This window comes from Garra rufa, chromosome 24, assembly GCF_049309525.1.
Source record: "Garra rufa chromosome 24, GarRuf1.0, whole genome shotgun sequence".
Classification (NCBI taxonomy): domain Eukaryota; kingdom Metazoa; phylum Chordata; class Actinopteri; order Cypriniformes; family Cyprinidae; genus Garra; species Garra rufa.
In genome coordinates this window covers 35,103,886-35,131,412 of record NC_133384.1, presented here as the reverse complement: position 1 = coordinate 35,131,412, position 27,527 = coordinate 35,103,886, and the positions used below count along the sequence as shown (strand labels likewise).

The 27,527-nt window shown below is 35.0% G+C and overlaps 5 protein-coding genes across 6 annotated transcripts; 2 read left to right on the top strand and 3 right to left on the bottom strand.

The window, feature by feature from the left end:
* Positions 1–229: 229 nt before the first annotated feature.
* On the bottom strand, positions 230–7,713 carry decr2 (2,4-dienoyl CoA reductase 2, peroxisomal). 2 transcript variants are annotated; one of them, XM_073830928.1, is made up of 10 exons: positions 7,586–7,713; positions 7,241–7,348; positions 7,039–7,107; positions 5,373–5,424; positions 5,151–5,286; positions 4,383–4,507; positions 4,149–4,242; positions 1,990–2,094; positions 1,665–1,905; positions 230–1,347 (listed from the first exon to the last, which is right to left on the bottom strand). In XM_073830928.1, the coding sequence occupies exons 2-9, from the start codon at positions 7,339–7,341 to the stop codon at positions 1,685–1,687; spliced, it is 903 nt and encodes a 300-aa protein (XP_073687029.1). In that variant the 5' UTR covers positions 7,342–7,348; positions 7,586–7,713; the 3' UTR covers positions 230–1,347; positions 1,665–1,684. The 2 variants fall into 2 exon arrangements, with proteins under 2 accessions (XP_073687029.1, XP_073687028.1); XM_073830927.1 differs by having other exon boundaries at positions 1,717–1,905.
* A 1,017-nt stretch (positions 7,714–8,730) lies between these two features.
* Positions 8,731–19,777, bottom strand: chlsn (cholesin). Its single transcript, XM_073831171.1, has 6 exons — positions 19,714–19,777; positions 19,249–19,403; positions 15,858–15,953; positions 11,188–11,423; positions 11,023–11,104; positions 8,731–9,334 (listed from the first exon to the last, which is right to left on the bottom strand). Exons 2-6 carry the CDS (start codon positions 19,318–19,320, stop codon positions 9,152–9,154), a joined length of 669 nt encoding a protein of 222 aa, XP_073687272.1. The 5' UTR covers positions 19,321–19,403; positions 19,714–19,777; the 3' UTR covers positions 8,731–9,151.
* LOC141300954 (G-protein coupled estrogen receptor 1-like) lies at positions 14,136–15,459 on the top strand. Its single transcript, XM_073831229.1, has one exon. It carries the CDS (start codon positions 14,329–14,331, stop codon positions 15,457–15,459), a length of 1,131 nt encoding a protein of 376 aa, XP_073687330.1. The 5' UTR covers positions 14,136–14,328.
* Positions 19,778–20,044: 267 nt separating the features above from the next.
* On the top strand, positions 20,045–22,274 carry uqcc4 (ubiquinol-cytochrome c reductase complex assembly factor 4). The gene is made up of 2 exons (XM_073830789.1): positions 20,045–20,177; positions 20,519–22,274. Exons 1-2 carry the CDS (start codon positions 20,098–20,100, stop codon positions 20,859–20,861), a joined length of 423 nt encoding a protein of 140 aa, XP_073686890.1. The 5' UTR covers positions 20,045–20,097; the 3' UTR covers positions 20,862–22,274.
* A 130-nt stretch (positions 22,275–22,404) lies between these two features.
* On the bottom strand, positions 22,405–26,672 carry h3f3d (H3 histone, family 3D). Its single transcript, XM_073830790.1, has 4 exons — positions 26,543–26,672; positions 25,400–25,546; positions 23,022–23,175; positions 22,405–22,928 (listed from the first exon to the last, which is right to left on the bottom strand). Exons 2-4 carry the CDS (start codon positions 25,525–25,527, stop codon positions 22,800–22,802), a joined length of 411 nt encoding a protein of 136 aa, XP_073686891.1. The 5' UTR covers positions 25,528–25,546; positions 26,543–26,672; the 3' UTR covers positions 22,405–22,799.
* Positions 26,673–27,527: the final 855 nt, after the last annotated feature.

Sequence of the window (27,527 nt, the reverse complement as noted above, 5' to 3'; positions counted from 1 at the left end):
AGTTAACTGACGACTATGATGCCGTCATTTGGTTTTTAGCACTGCTGAGGTGAAATAGTGACTAATATAATCTAAACAGTTCGCTAGAATTAAATTATATAATCGGGTACTCAGAAGAAATGCTTATTTGTTAAGCAAATAGTTATTTTCAATAATTTACAGTTGTTTTCTTGCGCCCTCATGTGAGCGAATGAAGATATTACAGCTAATAATACCCTAGAAAAGGTAATACAAGAATTATAAAAGATTTATTATGAAAACTGTTAGGTATACAAGAACACAATTAAGTTTACATAATTTTAAGTTTAAAATTTTATACATACACTAACCGTCAAAAGTTTTTGAACAGTAAGAGTTTTAATGTTTTTAAAAAGTCGCTTTTGTTCACCAAGCCTTCAGTTATTGGATCCGAAGTACAGCAAAAGCTGTAAAATTTAGAAAAAGTTTTACTATTTAAAATAACTGTTTTCTATTTGAATATATTTTAAAATATAATTTATATCTGTGATCAAAGCTGAATTTTTAGCAGCAAATCAGCATATTATAATGATTTCTGAAGCATCATGTGACTGGAGTAATGCTGAAAATTTAGCTTTGATCACAGAAATAAATGACATTTTAAAATATATTCAAATAAAAAAAACTGTTATTTTAAATGCTGTACTTTGAATCAAATAAATGCAGGTTTGGTGAGCAGAAGAGACGTCTTTAAAAAACATTAAAATCTTACTGTTCAAAAACTTTTGACTGGTAGTAGCTGAAAATTACTAGCTGAAAATTAAAAAAAAGACACCGATGTAGTGCTAAAGTGGTCAGTTATGTTACCAGAAGTAAAACATACTAATAATTACTAATACTTTGTGATTAAACATGCTTGAAATATCAATATAACAATTATGTAATGAGAAGACACAGTTCAAGGGATCTTCTCTCATAAAATTCAGTCAAAAAATGTCATATTTCAGCTGAAAATCAAAGGAAGAAAATTAAAAATATATTTGCGTAAACAAATGCAGACACTACTGCAATGAGATAAAAGAAACTCATTATCATAAAGTAGGAAAAATATGAATAGGATTAAAATTGCAACTTGTTCTTTGTACGAACTGTAATTTATGGTGAAAATCCAAAGAATTTACTACCCAAAAAGTATAAAAAAAATTAAGTATTAAAATTGGGCTTAATTTTCTTAACACAGAATAGAATTTCTTATTTCTTCCTGTAGGCGTATTCGTAATATTCAACATTTATCATACAGATGTTTTCATGATCAACTGGTCCATTGTTGTTCATTTCATCCTTTATATTCGTGCTATTTATCCTTTCTTTTCTCTGCCGACCAAAACCCTAGAAACATAAGAGAAACCAAGTTAGAATGACATTCGATTTATAACAAAAGTTACTCAAATAGGGTTGCAAAAAAGTGGAAGATTTCCAGTAAATTTTTGAAACTTTTTTGCAATCTTTCAGGAATTTTTGGAAAGTTTACGGAAATTAACTGGAAATTTTCACCCCGTTTGCAACTATTTTCACAGGTCAATCATATAGTAGTAGAAAAATGTATAGAATTTTTTTTTTTTGAAAATCTGATTTCTCATTTGAGATTTTGAATAATCATTCTAATTATTGATTAATGCTAATCAGTTCAGGCCTATATAACACACCCGTGTGCGGTGCTGTCTGTTCATAGTTTTGCAGAGCGAGATGAGATAATACCCAGCAGCTGCTCCACGTCATTGGCCGAGGTGAGCCACGCTCCTCCGTCGGCGACCAGTATAGCGCCGGTGACGTATGAAGCCGCGCGGCTGGCCAGAAAAAGAACCGCATGCGCCATCTCCGTCTTATTGCCGGCTCTTTGCAATGGGATGCTGTGGAAAGCCCCCGCTGACTCAGCATGTGAACCACCTGAAGGAATCATAGTGAACTATAGTGAAAATGAAAGGTATGGTGACACTATAATGAGTCTAAACACACAAACAAGTGTCTTGCCCAGTCTACGGTATCCCTCTGTGCCAGAGATGGGCCCTGGAGACACTGTGTTCACCCGCACACCACTGGGGCCCCATTCAACCGCCAGATGTCTTGTCATGGCATCTACAAACACATATACATACACAGATAGTTAGTCCTTATGTGGCCCTGGACCACAAAACCATAAGTAGTCTTAAGTAGCATGGTATATTTGTAGCAATAGCCAAAAATACATTGTATGGGTCATTAGGATATTGATATTACTTAAAAATCATGTTCCATTAAGATATTTTGTAAATTTCTTACTGTAAATATATAAAAACTTTTTATTATATTTTTTATTGAGTAATATGTATTGTTAAGAATTTCATTTTGACAACTTTAAAGGTGATTTTCTCAATAATTGACCCTTATGACTGGTTTTGTGCTCCAGGGTCACATTTTGTAGATTATTATTATTATTATTATTATTTATTTATTTATTTATTTAAATATGCCCATTTAATTTTTGTTGAGAAATGTAACAAGCTGAATTTAAATATCTATTTTTTTCCAGTTACCATTTATTTTATTTAAAAAAATATTTTTTTAGCAGTTCACTGTGCCAAATCCAAGTCTTTTCAGTCTATTATACTACTTTTTAATTTAATTTATTTATTTGTAAATATGCCTATTTATTTTTTGTTGAGAAATGTAACTAGCCAAAATAAAATATTCGTTTTATTTGTATTTTTTCCAGTTATCATTTTGTTTCAAGAACTATTTTTAGTAGTTCACTGTGCCAAATCCAAGTCTTTTCACCCTTTACCAGTTTTTCCATTTTATTTTTATTAATTTATTTTGCAAATACACCTATTTCATTTTATATTTTTTATAAATTAATTTTATAATTTTTATAATTCCAGTTACCATTTATTTTATGAACTATTTTTAGTAGTTCACTGTGCCAAATCTAAGTTTTTTCAGTCTTTACTAGTTTTTTTTATCTATTTATTTTTTTGTAAATAGGCCTATTCATTTTATTTTTATTTTTTTTAGTTACCATTAATTTTTTAAAGAACTATTTTTTGTGCCAAATCAAAGTCTTTTCAGCCTTTATTATTATTATTATTTTTTTTTTTTTTTAGTTTGCAAACAAGCCTTTTTAATTTTTGTTGAGAAATGTAACTAAAACAAAATATTTGTTTTTTAAAAACATTCCAGGTACCATTTTATTTTATTTCAAGAACAATTTTTTTAGTTCATTGTACCAAATCCAAGTCTTTTCAGTCTTTACTGTTTTTTATTTTATTTATTTGTAAATATGCCTTTTTATTTTTGCTAAGAAATGTAACTAGCTAAAATAAAATATTTGTTTTATTTATATAATTTCCAGTTACCATTTATTTTTATTTATTTATTTTATCAATAACTATTTTTTTAGTAATTTCTTGTCAAATTAAAGTCTTTTCAGGCTTTACTATTTTTTTTTTTAATTTTATTTATTTATTTATTTGTAACTGTTAATTTTATTTCAAGAATTAGTTTTTTTGCGCCTAATTCCAGTCTTTGTCTGTAACATTTAGAACATCTAGTATCCTCAGAATCAGCTTGTAAAAAAAATTATATCTGGCATAATAGGGTCAAAGAAAAAATATACACATGCCTAAAAATATACTCTTGTATAAATCATGCATAATAAGACCACAAACATAAATTAAAATAAATACATAAAAGTGGAAAATTTTACTTTCATCCCATCTTTAAACACCAGATACAATATGATTTATTTAACACTTATCCAATTCAGAAAAATGAAACAAAAGCATGCACATCAGTCTCAAATGGGTGCTCGACTAAAAAGCAACATGTACAAAATATATAAGACTGTCTGATGAAGAGCCTGCGTGCTCGAAACGTCACATATGCTATGCGAAAGTTGTTTTAAAAATAAATATTTTTGATATATTTTTGGAGCTTTAGTGTTGCCGACTTTACACTTTATATTTTACACTTATCCAATTCCACATTTTTATCTGACCTTCAAATGATTAACTTCATACCTTATACTAGTTGTAAATGTAAATGTAGCACTGCTACTTGTATAAATACTTATGTATTATACATTTTATAACAACATCATATGATTTAATAAAGCAGACAAACAGAAAATTACACCAAACAAAAATAACACTAACCATTTGCAGCCTTCGCTGACCCAGCATGCACCTGGAGAGCCTGACCTCTGTATCCTAGTGTGGCGGAGATGTTGACAATGGAGCCGCCATGATCCTGAGAAAATAAAGAAATAAAACCACATATTATTAGACATTATAAAGACACTATAAACTACTGCTTAATAAAAATAGACCTCAACATCTGACAAAGAAAAAACCAAGAACTGAGATATTTAGGTAATAAAAATAATATACCTTGAACCATTTGTCATAGATGACTTTACTGGTGTTGAAAGTTCCCATGGTGTCGATCTCCATTACCGTCTTGAAAGCATTAAATGACAAAGATGTAGCTGGACACAAGAAATTACCTGCAGCATCTGTGAAATAAAAATTATAAATCACAAAAGTGTCATGCATGTGCTTGGCTATTGTGTAATCACACATTAGAGAACGGCCAACACTTCATAAGACGTTAGTGTTAGTTGATCTAAGACTTAATTGTATGTACAGAATCAATATCTTTTTGGAAATACACTGTATGTTTGGGAAATGATATGTGACCCTGGACCACACAACCAGACATAAGGCTCAGTTCTTTGAAATTGAGATTTATATATCATCTGAAAGATGAATAAAAAGCTTTCCATTGATGTATGGTTTGTTAGGATAGGACAATATTTGGCTGAGATACAACTATTTGAAAATCTAGATGCAAAAAAATAAAAATAATTGCCTTTAAGGTCGTCCAAAAGTTCTTAGCAATGCATATTACTGATCAAAAATTTTGATTTATATACGGTAGGAAATTTACAGAATATCTTAATTGAACATGATCAATACTTAATACGCTAATGATTTTTGGCATATAAGTAAAATCAATCATTTTGACCTATGCAATGTATTTTTGGCTATTGCTACAAATATACCTGTGCTACCTAAGACTGGTTTTGTGGTCCAGGGTCACGTATGATTTTATCACAGGTTAAGACACTGTGTTTGACCTTCTAACTTAAGCCTTACTGTTAATAAGTATGTCAACACGTCCAAATATCTTCAAGGTTTCATCCACAGCAGCAGAAATGGTCTCTGGCTTACGCACATCCATGGCAATCGGCAAACACCGTCTGCCTGTAGCGCTGGTTAACTTTTTCGCTGCCTAAAACACACAAACACATAAAGATGAACAACTCTTCAACAGAGCAATGACACAAGTGAGATATTGCAGATTTGTAGAGACAGTACCTCAGAGAGTTTCTCCAGGTTTCTGCTAGCGATGACCGTGTCACAACCATGCCTGGATGAAGAAGTAAAAAAAATTAGCAAGATTATTATAAAACATATTAAAATTAATTTATAGATGTAGGCTTGAGAAGATGGCATGTTACTGATGGTCACAAAGGTTAAAGATCAATATATACAGTTGCAATCAAAATTATTCAACCCCCAGAGACTGCAGTATGCCACAAATACAAGCTTTTCTGAAGATTCAGGACTTTATCACTTTTAATATGCCAGTAATCAGTTATAGATGCAATTTTCATCATGTTAATATATAACGCAGTGTTTCTGAGTTATAGGACTTTTTTTATAACACAGCTGTGTCATAATTATTTAAGCACTATTTAACATCGCTGTTTTGATTTGTGCTAAAGTTGAGAAAAAGTCAACAGAGCTCTCACAAAAGCTATACAGAAGAAATAGCTTTATTACATTAAAAGTCTAAAGCTACATGAAGATTTCCAAGACTTTAAAAGTTCCTAGAGACAGCTGCCAGCGTTAGTTCTTAGTTTAAAAGGTGTTGTACCAGAACACCATTAAGGGTGTTGAACAAAAAGCACAATATCATAAAACTGCTTGATCAGAACAACTGAGGAAAAACCTGCAATGTACAGCCAAAGACTTTCGAGATGAACCAACGAAAGGAGGAATAACATTTCAGCATATAAGAAGAACACAAGACAAGCATGGCTTTCGTGTTGAGGCATCTTGCCGAATACCACTCTTGACCAAGAGGAACAAAAAGGCTGACTTAAACATGCTAAAATTCATTTGGATAGACCTGTGGAGTTCTGAAAGACTTTCTATGGAGTAATGTGACTGAACTGGAACTCTTTGGATGTATAGATCAGCGGTATGTCTGGTGCAAAAAAGGCTAAGCTTATGAGCAGAAGAACACCATCTCCAACGTCAAATATGGAGGTGGACCAGTCCTGTTATGGGGTTCATTTACTGTAGCAGGAAGTGGAGATCATGACTGTATGAAGGACATCATAGATTCTTTGAAGTATCAGGCCATTTTGGCAAGAATTGTGATGCCTTTGGTGCAAAGACTGAAGCTGATGTTCAATGGACTTTCCTGCAGGCCAATCATCCCAAAGTATACGTCCAAATCTCTTTTGCTTAATTCAGGGATTCGTAACAGAATGTTCTTGAGTGGCCTGTTCAGTCTCCAGATTTAATTCTCATTGAAAATATTTGGTTGAATTTGAAGAAAGCAAGTGGCAATGTGAAAACCAAAGTGATCTGAAAGCTTTTTCAGACGAGGAATAGGCAAAGATTGCAGTAGAGAGCTAACAGAAGCTTCTAAGCACTTCCAAGCAGTGTTTATTGGTGGTTTTAAAGAATAAAAGATTTTGCACCAAATTTTGAAACCATTTTGAACATGAACGTTTAGAGCCTATTTTCTTTTCTTTTTCATTATTCATCAACTTGCATTCTCAGAATTCTTTTAAATGTGTACTGAAGCCTTTGTTAATTTGTTTTCACAAGATTTTGTTCAAAACTTGCAGGTCAAAGGGGGTGGAATAATTTCTATTACAACTGAGTGAAAAAGTCAAGCTGAGAGGTTCAGTCATGGACAAATTGTTGACAGTGGGAAACTACAGTGGAAAAATCACTTACGACTCACCTCATCAGAACTTCTGCTATTCGAAACCCAATACCTGACCCTCCACCAGTTATAAAGGCCACCTGATCACTGCAAACACACACATATAAGTCTTTTTGTTTGTCTTTCTCTCTTTCTTTATATATATCTATGCATATTAAACAAGGCAGGGATTTCAAATGCAAAAAAAAATCTACTTTAAAAGTTAGTTTCTTGTGCTTACATGAGCAAATCAGGGCTGTAGACGTGTGTATATGTGCTCATGCACTCATCAGTCCCAATGTCCTCTGGTAAATTATTGACCAGCTGAGGTTTCTCTGCCATGATCTTTCTTAATAACCACATAAAGACATAACAACCACCAAAAGGTCATTTGCATGTTAAAACCCATCTTTTGCTTACGTTGCATTACATGACAGTCGGCTAAATAAAAAAAATCCACATCTACAAATAGTATTACATATGTGAATTTGCAACCTCTTACTTTACTTCGTTATTGCAATGCGACAGCGAGAAAAAAAACTAACAATCCAAACAAAGCGTAAAACGAAGTTCAGAGTTACTTTACCCAAAATGTGAACCCGTTTGCACACGCGACTATCTCCAGAGTAATTAATGAAGTTTATGCAATAGTTGTTTTCATTTTGCACGATGGACTTCTGTACCTGGCGAAATGCGTGTGACGTCAAACGAACGTGCCCGCGTATGGAATTATGGGAAATGTAGTTCGCTTTTACTAGCGCTAGGCGTTAGCATTAATACTGAGCCGAGTGTTAAACTTACATACTATTTAATTTGAACATATTACATAATGATAAAAACTGTTCACATTACATTCAATAAATAAACAGAAATTGAACAAACAGAACGCATGTTTTCTGAGTCGTCAAAAAAAGTACTGAAGGCATCAGAATGATTAGCACCTTTATATAATATGGTATTTATATCTGTGGAAGGCATTTCAGAGAACACCAACGTGGTAACACGGTCATGTAATAATGTTTTTTTTTATTTTTATTAGTGAACAGTGTTGGCATAAGGCAACAAAAGTAACGAGCGTTACATATATTAGATTACCCCTTTTCAGTAACTAGTAAAGTAACGCATTACTTTTACAATTTCAAGAAAATATGCGAGTTACTATCTGCATACTATAGTTCTAGACTAAATGTGACCCTGGACCGCAAAAATAAATCATAAGGGTCAATTTTTTGAGATTGAGATTTATACATCATCTAAAAAGTGAAAAATAAGCTTTCCATTGACGTATGGTTTGTTAGGATAGCACAATATTTGGCAAAGATACAACTATTTGAAAATCTAGAATCTGAGGGTGCAAAAATACAAAATACTGAGAAAATCACCTTTAAAGTTGTCAAAATGAAGCTCTCAGCAATGCATATTACTGTTAAAAAATTAAGTTATGATATATTTACGGTAGGAAATTTACAAAATGGAACATGATCTTTACTTAATATCTTAATTTTTCGCACAAAAGAAAAATCAATAATTTTTACCCATACAACGTATTTTTGGCTATTTTTACAAATATACCCATGCTACTTAAGATTACTTACTTTACGTACAAATGTGATCGCATATATGCATTTTGCACAAAAACAGACTCATATTTCTCAAAATGAATAAAAACTGCGAAATGTAAACTCAGAATATGATGCAAAACTGCAATAATTAAATGACAACATAAACACATGCATTTAATCCCATTTTATTAAACAATGGCATTGCTGTTGACCTTCGATGATCCAATTCAACCATACTAACAAGTAAAAATTACTTTATATAATCATCTGTTTTTCATTTTTTCTTTTCTTTTTTATCATTCCTGATGAGTGTTACACTTTTTTCCTGCGTCCTATTCTTCCTGCAATCCAGAACTGCAGCACAACAGGAAGATTTGTTTGAGTTGCACCCTCTAGATTTAAAAAGTAATGCAAAAGTAATGTAAAGTATTACTTTTTATTTAAAAGTTACTTTCCTTAACACTGTCAATGAATTATTAAAAGATAATTCACAGTAATCATTCAATGAATGAAAATGTACAATGACAAATTCGTACAAGCACAAAAAAAGAAAGAGTTCATTTTGATGTTTTGTTCAATGCTCTGGTCTATCACAGCAACTGGACGACCTGTTTGGCTCTCTGTTTTTTCTTTTCAGCATCCTCTGTATGTGATTCTTCTTCTTGTCCCTCCCAACGCACAATCGCTTCAGCTTTCTGCAACGTGGTGTCTCGAGCTAATCCACGTATACTTTCAATATACGCTAGCAACATCTTGAAATCATCGTCAGTTACCTGAAATAGAGAGAAATTCATGCATATGCAGTAAAAATGTATAGTTGAAGTCAAGTTGACATACACCTGGCAGAATTTGCAAAATGTTAATTTTAGCAAAATAAGAAGGATCATACAAAATGCATGTTATTTTTTATTAAGTACTGACCTGAATAAGACATTTCACATAAAAGACCTTTACATATAGTCCACAAGAGAAAATAATAGTTGAATTTATAAAAAAAAAAAATGACCCTGTTCAAAAGTTTACATACACTTGATTCTTAATACTGTGTTGTTACCTGAATGATCCACAGCTGTGTTTTTTTGTTTAGTAATAGTTGTTCATGAGTCCCTTGTTGGTCCTGAACAGTTAAACTGCCTGCTGTTCTTCAGAAAAATCCTTCAGGTCCCACAAATTCTTTGGTTTTTAAGCTTTTCTGTGTATTTGAGCCCTTTCCAACAATGACTGTATGATTTTGAGATCCATCTTTTCACACTAAGGACATCTTAAGGACTTAATATGCAACTAGTACAGAAGGTTCAAAGCTTACTAATGCCTCAGAAGGAAACATGATGCATTAAGAGCCAGGGGTGAATACTTTTGAACAGAATTTTTCTTATTTTGCCTACATATCATATTTTTTTTCCATTTAGTACTGCCCTTCAGAAGCTACAGAAGATACTTACATATTTCCCAGAAGACAAAATAAGGAAAATTTAGCATGATCTTCAAATTCCAAAAGTTTTCACCCCCAGAAAGGGTTTAAATACAAAAATGCTGAAAAAAAACAAAGAATTTGTGGGACCTGAAGGATTATTCTGAAGAACAGTAGGCAGTTTAACTGTTCAGGACAAACAAGAGCCTCATGAACAACTATCACTAAACAAAAAAACACAGCTGTGGATCATTCAGGTAACAACACAGCATTACGAATCAAGTGGATGTAAACTATTACAGAAGGTTCAAACGCTCATTGATGCTTCGGAAGAAAAATGCACTAAACTTTTTGAATTTGAAAACTTATTTTGTCTTCTGGGAAACATGTTAGTATCTTCTAAAGCTTTGGACTAGCAGTACTAAATTAAAAAATATGATATTTAGGCAAAATAAGAAAAATGCACACATCATTCTGTTCAAAGGTTTTCACCCTTGGCTCTAAATGCATTGTGGTTTCCATCCATCTGTAATAGTTGCATATGAGTCCCTCAGTTGTCCTCAGCGTGAAAAGATGGATCTCAAAATCATACAGTCATTGTTGGAAAGGGTTCAAATACACAAAAATGCGGAAAAACTAAAACATTAATGGGACCTGAAGGATTTTTCTGAAGAACAGCCGGCAGTTTAACTGTTCAGGACAAACAAGGGACTCATGAACAACTATCACTAAACAAAAACAGCCGTGGATCATTAAGAATCAAGTGTATGTAAATTTTTGAAAGAAACTATTATTTTTTCATGTGGACTAAATGTAAACATCTTTTATGTAAAATATCTTATTCAGGTCAGTAATGCATAAAAAAAAATATCATGCATTTTGTAGGATCCATCTTATTTTGGTAAAATAATTAACATTTTGCAGATTCCCCAAGGTGTGTGTAAACTTTTGACTTCAACTGTAAAACACAACATGAGTAGGAAAGCCTGTGCTCCATGTTTTATTACTGTGATAAGTGTGTAAAGTGAAAAGCTGTAGAGTTTTATGTACCTTTGTGGTGTCATACATGTGCTGCAGTAACCATGTTTGCTTGCGTTTGACAAACTTCCACTCCTCCCGTTTCTCAGACCAGCTAAACAAGCACACAAACATCAAGTTAATCCACTGGTAGAATTGGGAAATATGCGCATGCGTCAAAATAACTGTTTGTCCCACCATGCGAGGTATTCCAGCGCCTCCTTCTCTGCACCACTTTTCTGGACTACGGGTTTTTTTATGATTTTGCCTTCGCCCCTCAGTTTCTTCTTCTCTTCCATTTTCCGAATCTTCTTCAACTTTCTTTCCAAGACTCGTTTCTCCTCAGGAGTCAGATCGTCCTCATCATCTAAACCCTTTTCATCCTCTGCTCCAGGTGGTGCTTCCTGCTGTGAGGTGTTCTCCTCTTCACAACTCTAAAACAGAAAATCATATGTTGTTCAATATTCACTTTTTTCCCCCTACAGGATTCACTGATGAAAAGAAAGTTGAAAGAACAGCATTTATTTGAGATACAAATCTTTCTTGTCTTTTTTGATCAATTTAATGTGACCTTCAAAAAAAAAAAAATTACTAATTTCTTTTAAAAAAGGCCCGTTACACACAAATACATGCATTCTCATTCACAATGAAACTCTATATCTTCCCTCTGTCTAATTTTCTAGCCAGCAGAGGAGGTAATGGAGCATTTCTTCATCATATTGTTTGGGGTAAACAGAGGCGGCCATTGTACGTTTCTGTTTGGCACAACCTGGCCCTCCTGTATTTACGTATTTGTAGATGAGACAGCGAGACTTCAGCAGGAGAGACGCCTGCACCTTCAGAGCGAGCAAATGGAGAAAGAAAAGAATAACAAATAAAAGACTTCTACATTTATTTCTGAATGACCTTTAAAGACCTAGCAGAAGGATAACGTTATATACCCAGATAAACTTGGACAATAGAATAAACAGGTAAGATCTTCATTTTGAAAGCTTCATTGCAAACTATGAGCAGATTACCAAACAAAATAAACTGAAAATTCCACTGTAAAATAACATCAGCAAGATTTAATAGTAAAAAATAACGTCAGTTAGAATAAAAAAAACAAAAAACATATACAGTTGAAGTCAAAAGGCAAAATGTAAATTATTTAATCAAAACAAGAGGGATCATACAAAATGCATGTTATTTTCTATTTAGTACTGAACTGAATAAGCTATTTCACATAAAAGATGTTTACATATAATAGTTGAATTTATAAAAATGACCCTGTACAAAAGTTGACATACACTTGATTCTTAATAATGTTTTGTTACCTTAAATTACCCACAACTGTGTTGTTTGTTTGTTTTTTTGTTTAGTGATAGTTGTTCATAAGGTTTTTGTTTGTCCTGAATGGTTAAACTGCCCGCTGTTCTTCAGATAAATCTTATAGGTCCCACAAATTCTTTGGTTTTTCAGCATGTGTTTTTGTATTTGAACACTTTCTGGGGGGTAAAAACTTTTGGAATTTAAATTTTACTTATTTTGTCTTCTGGGGAAGAAGTATCTTCTGTAGCTTCTGAAGGGCAATACTAAATAAAGAATATAAGAAAAATGTACCCATCTTCATTCTGTTCAAAAGTTTTCACCCCCTGCTCTTAATGCATCGTGTTTCCTTCTGGAGCATCAGTGAGCGTTTGAACCTTCTGTAATAGTTGCATAGGAGTCCCTCGGTTGTCCTTATGGTAAAAAGATGAATCTCAAAATCATACTGTCATCATTGGAAAGGCTTTAAATAAACAAAAAAGCTGGAAAAGGATTTTTCTGAAGAACAGCAAGCAGTTTAACAAGGGACTCGTATGCAACTATCACTAAACAAAACACAGCTGTGGATCATTCAGGTACAACACTGTATTAAGAATGAAGGGTAGTTTAATAAATTCAACTATTATTTTCTCTTTTGGACTAAATGTAAACGACTTTTATGTGAAATGTCTTATTCAGGTCAGTACTAAAAAAAATAACATGCATTTTGTATGATCCCTAACATTTTGCAGATTCTGAAAACCTTTGACCTCAACTGTAGATAGACAGATAGATCAAAAGGCAAGTGTCACAGAAAGATTTCTAGGTGTTTTTGTATTGTATGTGTCAAACTCCGTTTCTGAAGGGCCGGCGTCCTGCAGAGTTTTGCTCCAAAACACCAGCTTGGAAGTTTCTAGTAATCCTGAAGACCTTGATTAGCTGGTTCAGGTGTGTTTAACTAGGGTTGGAGCTAAACTTTGCAGAACAGTGGCCCTTGAGGAATTACATTTTACAGCCTAAGGGAACTTAAAGGAACACTCCACTTTTTTGGAAATAGGCTCATTCTCCAACTCCCCCTGAGTTAATAAGTTGATTTTTACCATTTTGAAATCCATTCAGCCATTCTCCTGTTCTGGCGATATCACTTTTAGCATAGCTTAGCATAGATCATTGAATCCTATTCGACCAATAGCATCGCGTTCAAAAATAACCAATGAGTTTCGGTATTTGTCCTATTTAAAACTTGACTCTTCTGCAGTTCATAGCGTGTACTAAGACCGACGGAAAATGTAAAGATGCGATTTTCTAGGCCGATGAGATTAGGAACTACACTTCCATTCCGGTGTAATAGTCAAGGAAGTTTGCTGCCGTAACATGGACGCAGCAGGCGCAGTAATATCACGCAGCGCCTGTAATTAGTTCCCAGCTAGGTAACTTCCAACGAGGAACGCTCCCTTTGCATGCAGTTGGTCACATTGTGCTGTGTGATATTACTGCGCCTGCTTCGGCCATATTACAGCAGCAAACTTCCTTGACTATTACGCCGGAATGGAAGTGTAGTTCCTAATCTCATCGGCCTAGAAAATCGCATCTTTACATTTTCCGCCAATCTTAGTACACGATATAACTACAGAAGAGTCAAGTTTTAAATAGGAAAAATACCAAAACTCATTGGTTATTTTTGAACGCGATGCTATTGGTCTAATAGGATTTAATGATTTATGCTAAGCTATGCTAAAAGTGATATCGCCAGAACAGGAGAACGGCTGAATGGATTTCAAAACGGTAAAACTCAACTTATTAACTCAGGGGGAGTTGGAGAATGAGCCTATTTCCAAAAGTGTTCCTTTAACCACCAGTTAACCAATTAAAAAGGTTTCTACTGTGGCATTTAAAGTGTTTTACCAGTAAAATTTCAAAGATTTTAAATTTGAGGCTTTGAGGTTCTCACTGAAACATGCGTCTTTTTCTGTTTTACAATTTTGAAAAGAACAAAATGCAGAAAACAGCACATTTCCATGCCATGTGACAACAAAAGTAATTGAGGGGAAGATGACGGAAGATCCTCTGACGTTCCGCACGAATTCCTCCATCCTGCACTGGTCCGTTATTGACGTCAACGCAACAAACTCCACCTCTGCGGACACTTACGTCATAAGCCTCCTCCTCTCCTGCATCTACACCATCCTGCTCTTCCCGCTTGGCCTCATAGGTAACATCCTGATCCTGCTGGTGAACTTTGACCCTCGGCAGCGGATGAGCACACCAGATCTATATTTCACTAATCTAGCTCTGGCTGATCTGGTTCTGGTTCTGGATTCGCTAATTGAAGTGTTCAACCTGAGCGCTCACTATTACGACGATGCGGTCTTGTGCTCGTGCATGGCCATTTTTCTACAGGTCAACATGTACAGCAGTGTGTTTTCCCTCACATGGATGAGTTTGGACCGCTGCCTTGCGCTAACGGGCCTCAGAGCGCGTGCGCTACCTGAAAACGTCTCGGTTTCGCATCGTTCACGCGTTGCACGCAGAGCTTGTGTGACTATATGGGCGGCGGCCACCTTGTGCACTCTGATCCCATTCGCTACTGCACATGTGCATCACGGATGGGGGCGTGGCTTCTGTTTTGCGGGCGTGGCTGAGGTGCAATGGCTGGAAGTGACGTTGGGATTCGCTTTGCCTTTTTGCGTGATGGGCATCTGCTACACTTTAATCGCACGTGTGCTTTTGCGCTCCGAACGGCCGCAGCGAACCAAAGCCCTGCGCATGATCGTCGCAGCCGTGAGTGTGTTTTTTGTATGCTGGCTGCCGGAGAATGTGTTCATCAGCGTGCATCTTTTGACTGGCGACACGGATGCCTCACGCCGACGTGGAAACCATACTCTGTGGCAGCGGTACCCGCTGACGGGACACATCGTGACCTTAGCGGCCTGCGCCAACAGCTGCCTGAACCCGCTTGTCTACAGCCTGCTGGGAAACACCTTTAGACAGAAACTGCAGGTGTTTGTCGCGCACCATGTGCCGTGTCTGCACACGCAGAATGCAAGAGAAACACCTCCTTGTCCTTGTGTAACATGCACAAATGTGCACCATTCATGCTCGCATGAGAATACGGAAGAGGAAGAATGCAACCTTAGAAGCGGCGAGGAGGGTCACGAGTGTGTGTGTGACAGAGTGGGATAAATATGGTCATATTGTAATGACGCAGGACAAGTTCTTTTATTTTTTTGAAAGAAATTAATACTTGGATGCATTAAATTGATCAAAAGTGACAGGTGATGATATTTAAAAAAGAACTCTCCATTTATCAAGGAAGCATGGATTCTGCAAAGATACTGTTTTCAACATTAATAATGAACAGAAATGTTCCTTAAGCAGCAGATCAACATATTAGAATGATTTCTGAAGGATCTTGTGACACTGAAGACTGAAGTAATGATGCTGAAAATTCAGCTTTGCATCACTGGAATAAATTATATTTTAATACATATTCAATTGGAAATCAGTTGTTTTAAGTGTGATTATATTTCTCAATATTACTGTTATACTGTAAGGGAAGAAATCTGATTATTTTGACTCACCTCAGCTTCATTTTTCTTCTTTGCTTTCGTGTTTGTGTCTGTTTCATCTATCTGTAGCGTCACCAGATCTGATTCAGGAACAGCTGCTTCGGAGTCCTGCAAATTCAAAATAGGAATTTAAAACACACTCTCTTCGCATTCAACTTGACGACAACATCAAAACACAGCAGCTTTAAATTTGTGAGCGTAATTTCAAATTTGTGGTTTTATCCTTTTTAAAAAAAAAAAAAAAGAAAGAAAGAAAGAATATTTAATACTATTAATACTTTTGCAAGCATGCATTAGATTGACCAAAAGTGACAGTAGAATGTTGCAAAAGATTTCAATTTCAACTTCTATTTATTAAAAAAAAAACTTAAAGTAGTAAAAGTAAAAGTTTAGGTCAAAGTTTACACCCCCCTTTTAGAATCTGCAAATTAATTATTAAAACATTAATTATTTTACCAAAATAAGAGGGGTCATACAAAATGCATGTTTTTTTTTTATTTAGTACTGACCTGAAAAAAATATTCCACATAAAAGATGTTTACATATAGTCCACAAGAGAAAATAATAGTTGAATTTATAAAAATAACTCAAAAGTTTACATCCCCTTGATTCTTAATACGGTGTTGTTTTCTGAATGATCCACAGCTGTTTTTTGTTTGTTTGTTTGTTTGTTTAGTGATAGTTGTTCATGAGTCCCTTGTTTGTCCTGAACAGTTAAACTGCCTTCTGTTCTTCAGAAAAATCCTTTAGGTCCCACAAATTCTTTGGTTTTATAGCATTTTTGTGCATTTGAACCCTTTCAAACAATGACATATGCAACTATTACAGAAGGTTCAAATGCTCACTGATGCTCCAGAAAGAAAAAAACATGCATTAAGAACAGAAAGTAGATGTGTAAATGTTTCTTATTTTGCCTAAACATCCTATTTTTTCATTTAGTACTGCCCTTCAGAGGCTAAAGAAGATAGTTACACGTTTATCAGAAGAAAAAAATAAATTAAATTTACCCTGATCTTAACAATATTGATATACAGTACATGGCATAATAGTATATTGTTAGTGACATACTGATTTTATTTTCACCAGGAAGACGTTATAGAACACATTATACATATGTTATTATAATAAATGTATGTCTGCTGGAAATACCTTCACTTATATGTTTTCACGACACATCATTGATGGGCAGCAGTGAACGTAAACATAAACAATGTCACTGAACCGAACACAACTCGCATATTTTGCTGATTATTACTGCTGAAAATGATCAATTATTGTCATGTTTTGTGCTGTACTAATTGGTCAGACAGGAAAAAACATTTTCCCCTGGTTTCACAGACAAGGCTTAAGCCTAGTCCTAGACTAAAATGTAAGTCTGAGCTGTTTCAACTGAAACAAAATTGCACTGATTGATCTTAAAATATATCAGTGCCTTTGTTTTGTCTCAAGATGCACACCAGTAATGTTTTTTTCTAAGCATGTTTATAAAAATGACTTAAATGTCCTAATTGAACTATGGCCTAATCCTGGCTTAGTCTAAGCCCTGTCTGTGAAACCGGGCCTTAAAGTACAACAAACTGCCAAAAGTTATAACAAATCAAGGAGAAGAGTGCAAAAAACTGTCTGAGGAACAAAAGGCGTTTGTGGTTGGCCAAACTGAACCGGGATTTCCAGGGCAAGAATCTTGACGACATTTATCTTTGTTCTAATCATTTCCAATCAGGTAGGTGAAATATTAGGCTAATATCTTAATTAACACTGCTTGTACGTATCTTTACCACCTATTAACTTTAGTTTGTCAAAATATTGCACCCTTTCCTGCTTACTAAGTCCTTCTCTATATGATTTAGCAGCTTCCACGCGTTTTTTCCATGGTTTAAACAGCATAAATTAGCAGGTGGCCGGTTTTAATTTTACTTTTAGTCTAGTCTTTGTGTGAAGCTGTCATTTTAGTTTTAGTCACGCCAATACTCTTTTTAGTCTAGTCATGTTTTAGTCGTCTAAAAGTCTGAGCATTTTAGTCTTATTTTAGTCAGAATTACCCATGACTATTTTAGTCTAGTTTTAGTCGACGAAAACTGATGACATTTAGTCTAGTTTTAGTCAATGAAAATTTTATTTTAGTATATTTTTAGTAATGCAATTTTATTTAACCCAGTCAATATAGTATAAGTACATAGTGGTATAGACGAAACCAAAGTTTTCTTTTAGCCAAATCCATTTCAAACAAGGTTGTCTTATTATATTATTGTTACCTTATATAGGCTCAAGAATACATCCATTCCAGACATGGAAGATGCTCTCATTTGAATTTACAACATCTATTTTACCTACCAAACATGTTAGAAGTACACACACATAAATTTAAATAACATAAATACAAACAATAAATAAAATAAAATAGCATCACATGACAATGCCAGAAAAAAAAAACATTTAAGTTTAACAAAGAGAAACAAAGGTGTTTGAATGCTCAAGCTTCAATAACATACTAAAAATTAGTGATGTGACGTTCGAAGGCTTCGAAGCTTTTATCAAAAAACGAAACATCTCACAGAACCCACTGTAGCCGAACGGAGCTTGATTCGTTTTGCCATAACCACGTGACCTGTGACGTCCCAAGCTTCGTTTTCGCAAACGTGACTGCTTCGTATTCAATTTCTCATTAAAATAACACGAACCACTTGCACAGGTTTCAAGTGTTTTTCACTTCTTTATTAAGAATAAATCATAAAACTAATAAATATGTACATGTGTACTTTTGTGCATGTTCATTTTGTAGTAATGCCCGCTTCAAAAGCACTTCTAATTAATAATAATATTAGTTAACTTAATAATATTCTTAATTTACTTTGATCATCTATGCCCACACAAATCATGCTTGTACTTTTATAAGTTTATTTACAGATTAATTCATTTATACCTTGTGTAAGTAAAATATTTCTTATGGTTTTCGTAGCACAAATTGATTTATTTTATGAAACTGTCCAAAAATCGCTTGGACATCTGGGACGCAAAAGAAACTTTATTCACATTTGACCACAAGATGTCATTAGATGGTTAGAAGGGATACAGCTCTGGCTACTGGGCATGCGCACATCAATCTAACGTTATAACATTTCGTTTCGTCTCGTTTCCGTCAACGAAAACTATTTTATTATGTTCATCGACCAGCATTTTCGTTTCGTTTCGTTTCGGTCACGTGATAAAGGTTCGTTGACGACGATATTTAGTCATAATTTTTGTTGAAGAAAGCAACACAAGTCTTCAGTAGTACATTAACGTACAATTTATGCTGTTGTTTACATCGGAGTATCGCCAATATTGCCGAGCATCCGGGTAACTGACCAAACCACAACACAAGTGCAAACTCTCTAGAAATTCATGTTTTTTTTTTACAAACCTCATCATTAGCCTTTCTTTTTTTGCCTTTCGTTGCCTTTTTTCTCTCATTTGGTAACGTTTCATGCCTCATTTTATCAAGACTGTGTAAGTTTCTTATTCTTGAGATGCCGAGGTCCGCCAACAAAACGAAGTTTCTTTACTTTCTCAGCAATTCTGGAAGAAAACAGCACACGTGTTAACGTTAGTTATTGAAAGTTGTTGATATTCTTATTCAGCAAGAACGCATTAAATGGATAAAAATGGTAAAGACGTATAATGTTACAAAAGATTTATATTCGGTTCTTCCTTAAACGTTATTAGCATTTAACAGCAAATAATCATATTAGAATGATTTCTGAAGGATCGCATGAACATTATACTTCTTTCAAAAACATTAAATAATGTAATTGATTTAAACTCGTAATATAGCAGTAACGTTGGATAATTTGCGTGTTGCGTTTATAGAGGCGTAAAGATGACTTACCTAAAGAAATATGAAGATCTTCCGATGTTTCCTCACATTCACGTGTGGACAAACAGCGCTATTTGATGACGTTCCGACGGCTTTGCAAAATCTGCATCTCTGATTGGTTGGTGCTTAGACTTCTGGGAGACGTAGTCCGCTTTAATTTATAGTCACGGATTCTTAGAATACACTTCATGCGAAGACACTTTAAAAACATTTGGGTAATAATGTAACACTTTAAAATATATCTTGAATGATCAGACAAACAGTTTTATTTTAAACGCTTAAATATCAAAGCGGAACTACGTTTCAATTAAATGAAGTGTTCCTTCCGGTCAGAATTTACGGTGGCGCTCGTTACATGACCTGGGAGAATCACGCCTGATATAAGAAATCCTGAAGATGTCAAAAGTCTGTGTGCATTTGTCACGGTTTTCTCTTGGTTGCAATGTTTTTACAAACCGAGTACATGGGAATTTAAGGCAAGTTGATGTTTTTCTTCGTATAGATCATTAAATAACCATCATTTATCTCAGCAGAATTTATGCAAACCATTTGCTTTGTATTAGATTAATTAAATCAAGGCTTTAGTTAACTGAGACGTATATAAATTGTTTTTAAACTGATTTCTAAACACTTATGTAATTAATAAAATACATTTAATGGTCTCTTATAATAGCAACTGACCTTGGTTAGAGGGATCTCTGTGTGAATGTCATTTTAGTTGGGGGTTTTTCTTGGCAAAAAGTAAGGATTGGATTTATTCCTAATATTTTGTAATGTAATTTATGGCTTTTCAAAAGTATTGTGTTTCATCTTGTAGGCCATGTGTCACAAGGATGCTGTCCTTAACATCACAGCGCAATGCAAAGTCTAGAAAACCTCCGGAGGACAATGAAGCAGCTTCCAATCCCATCCAGTTCTCGACCAGCAAAGCTAGTCATCGAACCTGGAAAGTGGACCGTTCTATGGGCAGCACTTATGAGCGGCCCTGGTGGAAAGTTCTCCCCATCAGCCTCGTTGGAGTAGGCTTCCTCGCCTGGTGCATTTTCAGGAGAGAGAGCGAGATTGACGATTCTTTGGAGAAAAACCTTTATGAACATTTACCAGGACTGCTGTCTGACGAAGAAGAGGATGAAGTCGACATCAAAAACAAACCATCATAGCGGTTTAAGAGAGACATTTTCAGTCTGGAATGTTTATTTATTGTTCATTGATGCCTTTGGAAGTAAAAATGTCTTCTCCAAACTTGACCGTCCACATTCTGTGCTCTTGAAAGTGAAATCACCTGTAGATGGATTTATATTGAAGATTATGTAAAGCCATCGTATAGAAAGCATAATGGAGAAACTTGAATTGCAATTGTGGTGTGACTAGTTTATAAATAATATCAGGGAACTATTAAACACACTGAAAGTCGACATTGAGAATATTGTTTAAAGTGATACTTAAGCTGTAAAATTAATTTTAGCATTAAATATTCATAGGTGACCTGTAAAACCATTACTTAAAGGAGTAGCACTTTCAGAACAAAAATTTACAGATAATGTACTCACCCCCTCGTCATCCAAGAAGTTCACGTCTTTCTTCTGTCGTAAGGAAATTGTTTTTTTTGAGGAAAACATTTCAGGATTTCTCTCGATATAATGGACTTCTATGGTGCCTCCCGAATTTGAACTTCCAAAATGCAGCTTCAAATGGCTCTAAATAAAAATTTATATAGTTTTTAACCTCAAATGCTCACCTCGTCTAGCTCTGCATGTACTCTGTGTAGAGATTAAAAAGTACATAAATGGTAAATGTTTTTAGAAAATAACCGATCGTTTCACTATATGTGACCCTGGACCACAAAATCAGTCTTAAGTCGCTGGGGTATATTTGTAGCAATAGCCAAAAATACATAGAATGGGTCAAAATTATTTTTTCTTTTATGCCAAAAATCATTAGAAATGAAGTAAAGATCATGTTCCATTAAGATTTTTTGTAAAATTCCTACTATAAATTAAAATGTAATTTTTGATTAGTAATATGCAATGTTAAAAGCTTAATTTGGACAACTTTAAAGGTGATTTTCTCAGTATTTTTTTTTTTTTTTTGCACCCTCAGATTCCAGATTTTCAAATGGATGTATCTCGGCCAAATATTGTCCTATCACAACAAACCATACATCAATAGAAAGCTTATTTGTTGAGCTTTCATATGTATACATCTCAGTTTTGTAAAATTTTACCTTATGACTGGTTTTGTGGTCCAGGGTCACATATAAGACTTTTCTTCCTCAGCTGGGATCATTTAGAGCCCTTTGAAGCTGTATTTAAACTGCATTCTGTAAGTTCAAACTCAGGGGCACCATAGAAGTCCACTATATGGAGAAAAATCCTGAAATGTTTTTCTCAAAAAACAATTCCTTTATAACTGAAGACCGACATGAACATCTTGGATGACCTCTTAATTTTTGTTCTGAAAGTAAACTACTCCTTTAATATGGTTTATAAACCATAGATGGGGAAACCTAGTTGTGCTTTTCAAAACATGATTTATGCAACTAAAAACGGGTGAAATACATTAAAGAAATTAAAATGAAAGGGTTGCAAAAAGTTTGCTTTTGTTTTAACACCTTGTGTTGGACAGACTTGATTTAAAGCTTTAATTCCCACAAAAAGCATTTTAAGCTCTACTGAAGCCAAAGGAATGAACAGCACACAACGCTGAGGTAGTGGAAAGTTTATTTACAACCAAATGGCCACAATAGAAGAGAAACCCAATATAATAACGATAGAAATTAAATGGGACACGTTCTAATTCATCATGAAGCATGCAGACTAGGCAGAGGTATATGAAAGTCTAAAATACAAACTTTAAAACCCTGAGGAGCTCCCGGAATGTTCTGACGCTGCTTCCCCCCCCTATTGACTTGAACCACAAGATACCCCTCCCCTACCGCAACTACCAAAAAATACAAAAAAATAAACTTAAACTACACAGGCATTTATAGTCAAGAGTAAGAACCCCCGATGCCCCTCCCACCCAACCCCGCCCACACATCAAACCCCGCCCCATATATTCCTCCACACAAAAAAAGTCGAGTAAATAGTCAAGAGAGTTTAAGCACGCTCTCCACGGATTCGACGGGCCAACTGGATGTCTTTGGGCATGATGGTGACACGTTTGGCGTGGATGGCGCACAAGTTGGTGTCCTCAAACAGACCCACCAGGTATGCTTCACTTGCCTCCTACAAAGCAGAGCGAGAAAATGACATTAGAAATAGCAAAACAAAAAAAAGTGAGAGGTAGATCTATACACAATCCAGTAGTAGAAAACGTACCTGCAAGGCTCCGATGGCAGCGCTCTGGAAACGCAAGTCGGTCTTGAAGTCCTGAGCGATCTCACGAACCAGACGCTGGAATGGAAGCTTGCGGATCAGCAACTCTGTGGACTTCTGGTACCGACGGATCTCACGAAGAGCCACAGTTCCAGGACTGAGAAAAAGAGGCAGAAAATGAGAAATTGGTGATTCGCTGTTACTGGGATAATGCATAATTGTTACATAAACAATACCCGGCTTTCTCCTCATTGCATTTATGTATATACATTATCTCATGCATATACTGAATACATATAAAAGTCACATGAACACTGTTATGCGTTTAACAACATTCAGTGCATCCACAATAGGCTAACACACATTTATACACAACATTCAGCGGATCGCAAATCATATCCAAAAATAATTTTACACTGTGCACATGTACTGTGAATAATTATGTATATAAAAATTAGTGGTGGGCCGTTATCGGCGTTAACGTGCTGCGTTAACGTGAAACTCTTATCGCGCGATAAAAAAAAAATATCGCCGTTAATCTATTCTCAAAATTGGGTTGGGAGCTGGGTCTAAACTACGCAAGCTATGATGACTTTCACCTTGATAGTTTAACGCGGATGTATACCGAAGACTATAGAATATGTTCGCGCGTTTACGTCTCCTCCGCCAAAACACAGACGGGATCGCGTCGTCCTCCATTCATAAAAACCGAATCTACCATAGCGCGAAATGCCACGTAAATTCGTCGTTTTTTGGATTCATAAATCAAATGTTGGTCAGTCACTTAATTCAAATCGCGATATGGACTAGTGTATGTGAAAACTGAAATGCAAAAAGACCGTTTTAATATGAATCCGATATGTTCCATTTGCCTAGCTGTATGTATGCATTGCGGAGACTAGCTTTTACTACACGCATACTGAAACACACGTGACGCTCCCGCTAATTTTTGGCATTTTCATCTCACATGAACAGATAAACTCAATCTCCCAAACTGCTGTGAGTGTCACTTTTACCGTTTCATTTGAGAAACCAAGCATCATATCATACTGTATGATACAGAAACTTTAAGGCAACCTGTCAAAATAAAAGTACGGTGTAACATGTAATGGGCTGGGTAGGTGTTGACGTTAAAAAACACAAATAGGTAGAAAAAATAATTTCATTGTTAGTTAGTTAGTAAACACAAGTACATCTAATTGAACAATTTATTTTCACCAACAAATGATCATAGAACAGCTTTATGAGCTTTATGATCCATTCTCAAAGACTTTAAGTCATTATTTGGGTAGCACACATATTCTGAATGCCTTCAGCAGAATTCAAATCAGCCATTTTAATCTAGATTAATCTAGATTAATTCCAAGATTTAATCTAGATTAAAAAAATTAATCTATGCCCACCCCTAATAAAAATACACACACATCTATTTAAGAAAAAGGTTATGTTTACATATTAAATTAGCGCATAATGTATATTTACTTACCTATATATAAATATACACACGCATGTTTACATTTATGAAAAATGTTGTTTGCCTATTAAATTAGTGCTGGGCAACGATTAACTGCATCCAAAATAAAAGTTGTGTACAATGTGTACTACTTATATATTTGAAAAAGTTGTTACATTTTGCATGTACATAATGTACATATAAATACACATATGCATACTTTTTTTAAATTTACATGTTAAATGGTGCTGGGCGATGATTAATCACAGCCAAAATAAGAGAGTACATAATGCATATGCACTATGCTTGTGCATGCATGCGCATATGAAAAATTAGGTTCTCCTTTTAAATGAGTAAAACAACCACATCAAAAGTTTACATATTGTGCATGTAAAGTGAATATTTATTATGTATATAAATGTACACATGCATGTGTAAGAAAAAAAACACACTATCACATAAAATTAGCACTGGGCAATGATTAATTGCAATTAATCATCCAAAATAAGTCTATGTACATAATGTGTGCACTAAGCACATTACGTATATATAAATACACATACATTTATAAGGTTGCATTTATATTTTTATATGCACATAATCTAAATTATATGAATACAAGACATGTAAATATTTTCAAAATATATACTGTATGTAAATATGCACAGTGTACACAGTAAATTTTGAATGCGATTAACGCGATTGTTTGACAGCACTAGTATATGCACGTGTATAAGCTAAAAGTATAAAAACACACCATATAAAACAATGTATATACACAAGACAAAACCGTATTTGTAAATATTGTGTTTAAACTGATACATAGTGTAAATACTTAAAGTATTCAGTATGTACATGATATCAAATATCTAAAACTTGCAGTGTCCAATTATGCATCGATCTACTCCACGTGTCTAGTGTTGCTCACCGGTATCTGTGGGGCTTCTTGACTCCACCGGTGGAGGGCGCACTCTTCCTGGCCGCCTTGGTGGCCAGCTGCTTCCTGGGCGCTTTACCGCCGGTGGATTTACGGGCGGTCTGTTTAGTACGTGCCATGGCACTCTAATGAGGCGGTCTGGAGAAGAGACAAAAACCGATAAGAAAGAACCGCGGCCGCGGGGAATTCCGCACGCCATGACGTCACCCACAACAAAACTCCCGCGTCTGGCCCGCCCAATAATACAGTCATTCAGTAACTCATCGAATGTTTCGGAAAAGGACACCATGACGACAATATCCTAAATAAGCGCGTTTACAACTTGGGGGCGCTATTTGGGAAACTAAAGGTAAACGGAAACTTAAAAGTAAATGAGCTGGATAAACAAGTATGTAATTCTATAAACGCTCTATTTTTATAAAGTAAAAGAACAGATAGTCACATATGTATATATGCAAGTACAAACAAGTGTTGCTGTGGAGAATCAATAACCTGAATAACTCACAGTGGGACACTGGGTCACACACACACGTCCCATTCAACAAACACACACACAGTGTTTGCCTGAAGGCAAAAATCTTCAACTGCAGCGACTTTCATTCACCCATTCAGCAACTAGTACTACATCTACGCCACGTTCCCTTTAGTCACGGCGAATGAGATCAAAAACAACCGGTAAAAAGAGATTCGGAAGCTCTGATTAACGCAGCAGAAGTCCACCATCTCAAGATGAGACACAGACACGTTTCTGCCTTTATGTGTAACATGGCGCCCAAGAAAGCCTATTACAGCCTTTTCTTTGTCTACACCGACAACTAAATAAGTCAGTTTGAAAGCATTCAAATTAAAAACGACAATTAATATGGTATTACGAATTAAAAACAAAGATTTAAAGTCAAAACCGTGAACGAACTTTTGAGACAAAGTAGAAGTAAATACGAACTGGCGCTTGTTAGCTTAGCTTGTTGCTACCGCGACAAAATCATCTAAAACCGCCGTTTACGACTCTAAACACAAAACGAGAACTAAAGAGATTTTCTATATCCTAAAACGTTTAAAAACACAATTTAAAAGAATTAAATACCCCAAAAGAAGTTTTTGGTCGGTTTAGGACCGACCGTTAACGATACTCACGATTTTTTGTTTCGGTTAATCCGTCAAACCCAAAACAAGGAACGTCGGTCACGCGCAGAACGCGCCGTCTGGTATTTATAGAGCCAGTGACGTCTGTGGGCGGGTTAAGCCACGCCCACACTGATTCTCATTGGCTGGAGAATTGAGAAGCAGAATTTACTGTTCTTTAGTATTTATTTGTAATAGTTTTAGCGCGAGTTTGACGTAATTGTAAAAGCCATTCGGTTTGTTTCTTTAGATGAATCGGATTAAAACTAGCTTTTATAGTTCTTATGTTTATTTTTGTTATTATGTCACACATCAGAACACTATAAGAAACAGTGCCAAATAAATTAAATTAAATAAAAAGAAATTGGTCGTCACTCTATACAACAGCATACCTGCTTACAATTATATATTTTGTATTTAATACATAATTTAATTATATCATGAGTTCTAATAGCCTTTTTATTACACAGGACCTTACAATACAGCTTGAAATAATTTATCAAGTGAGAAAAGTTTGGTTTGGAGCCTGACCACTTCATTTTATTAATATATGAAACTTCCCCTTTAAAGTTAACAATTGTATGAAATATGTTTTATGTTTTATCTTTTTCAAATCTATGATCACTTAAGTATATTATTACACTAAATCCACTCAAATGCAGAGAATCCGATAGTGTTTATGAACGTTTATACAGTCAATGACGTCTATGCGCGGGTTAAGCCACGCCCCCGTCGGCTCTCATTGGCTGGAGAAGCGAGGTCCGGAATTTACTCCTCTTTAGTGTTTATTTATTTATAATAGTTTTAACGCGGTTTTGATGTAAGTGTAAACGGCTTTTCAGTCTATTTATATTTCAAAACTCTTCTTTGGAGATCCAATGGCGCTTTATGAATGTTTGATGTTTAAACTTTATAAAACATCCGCGTTGGATGCTTTTAAAATCCTTCCATTTCCAACCTTGAACCAGTTTGGTGTCGATTACATAACCGTGTAAAA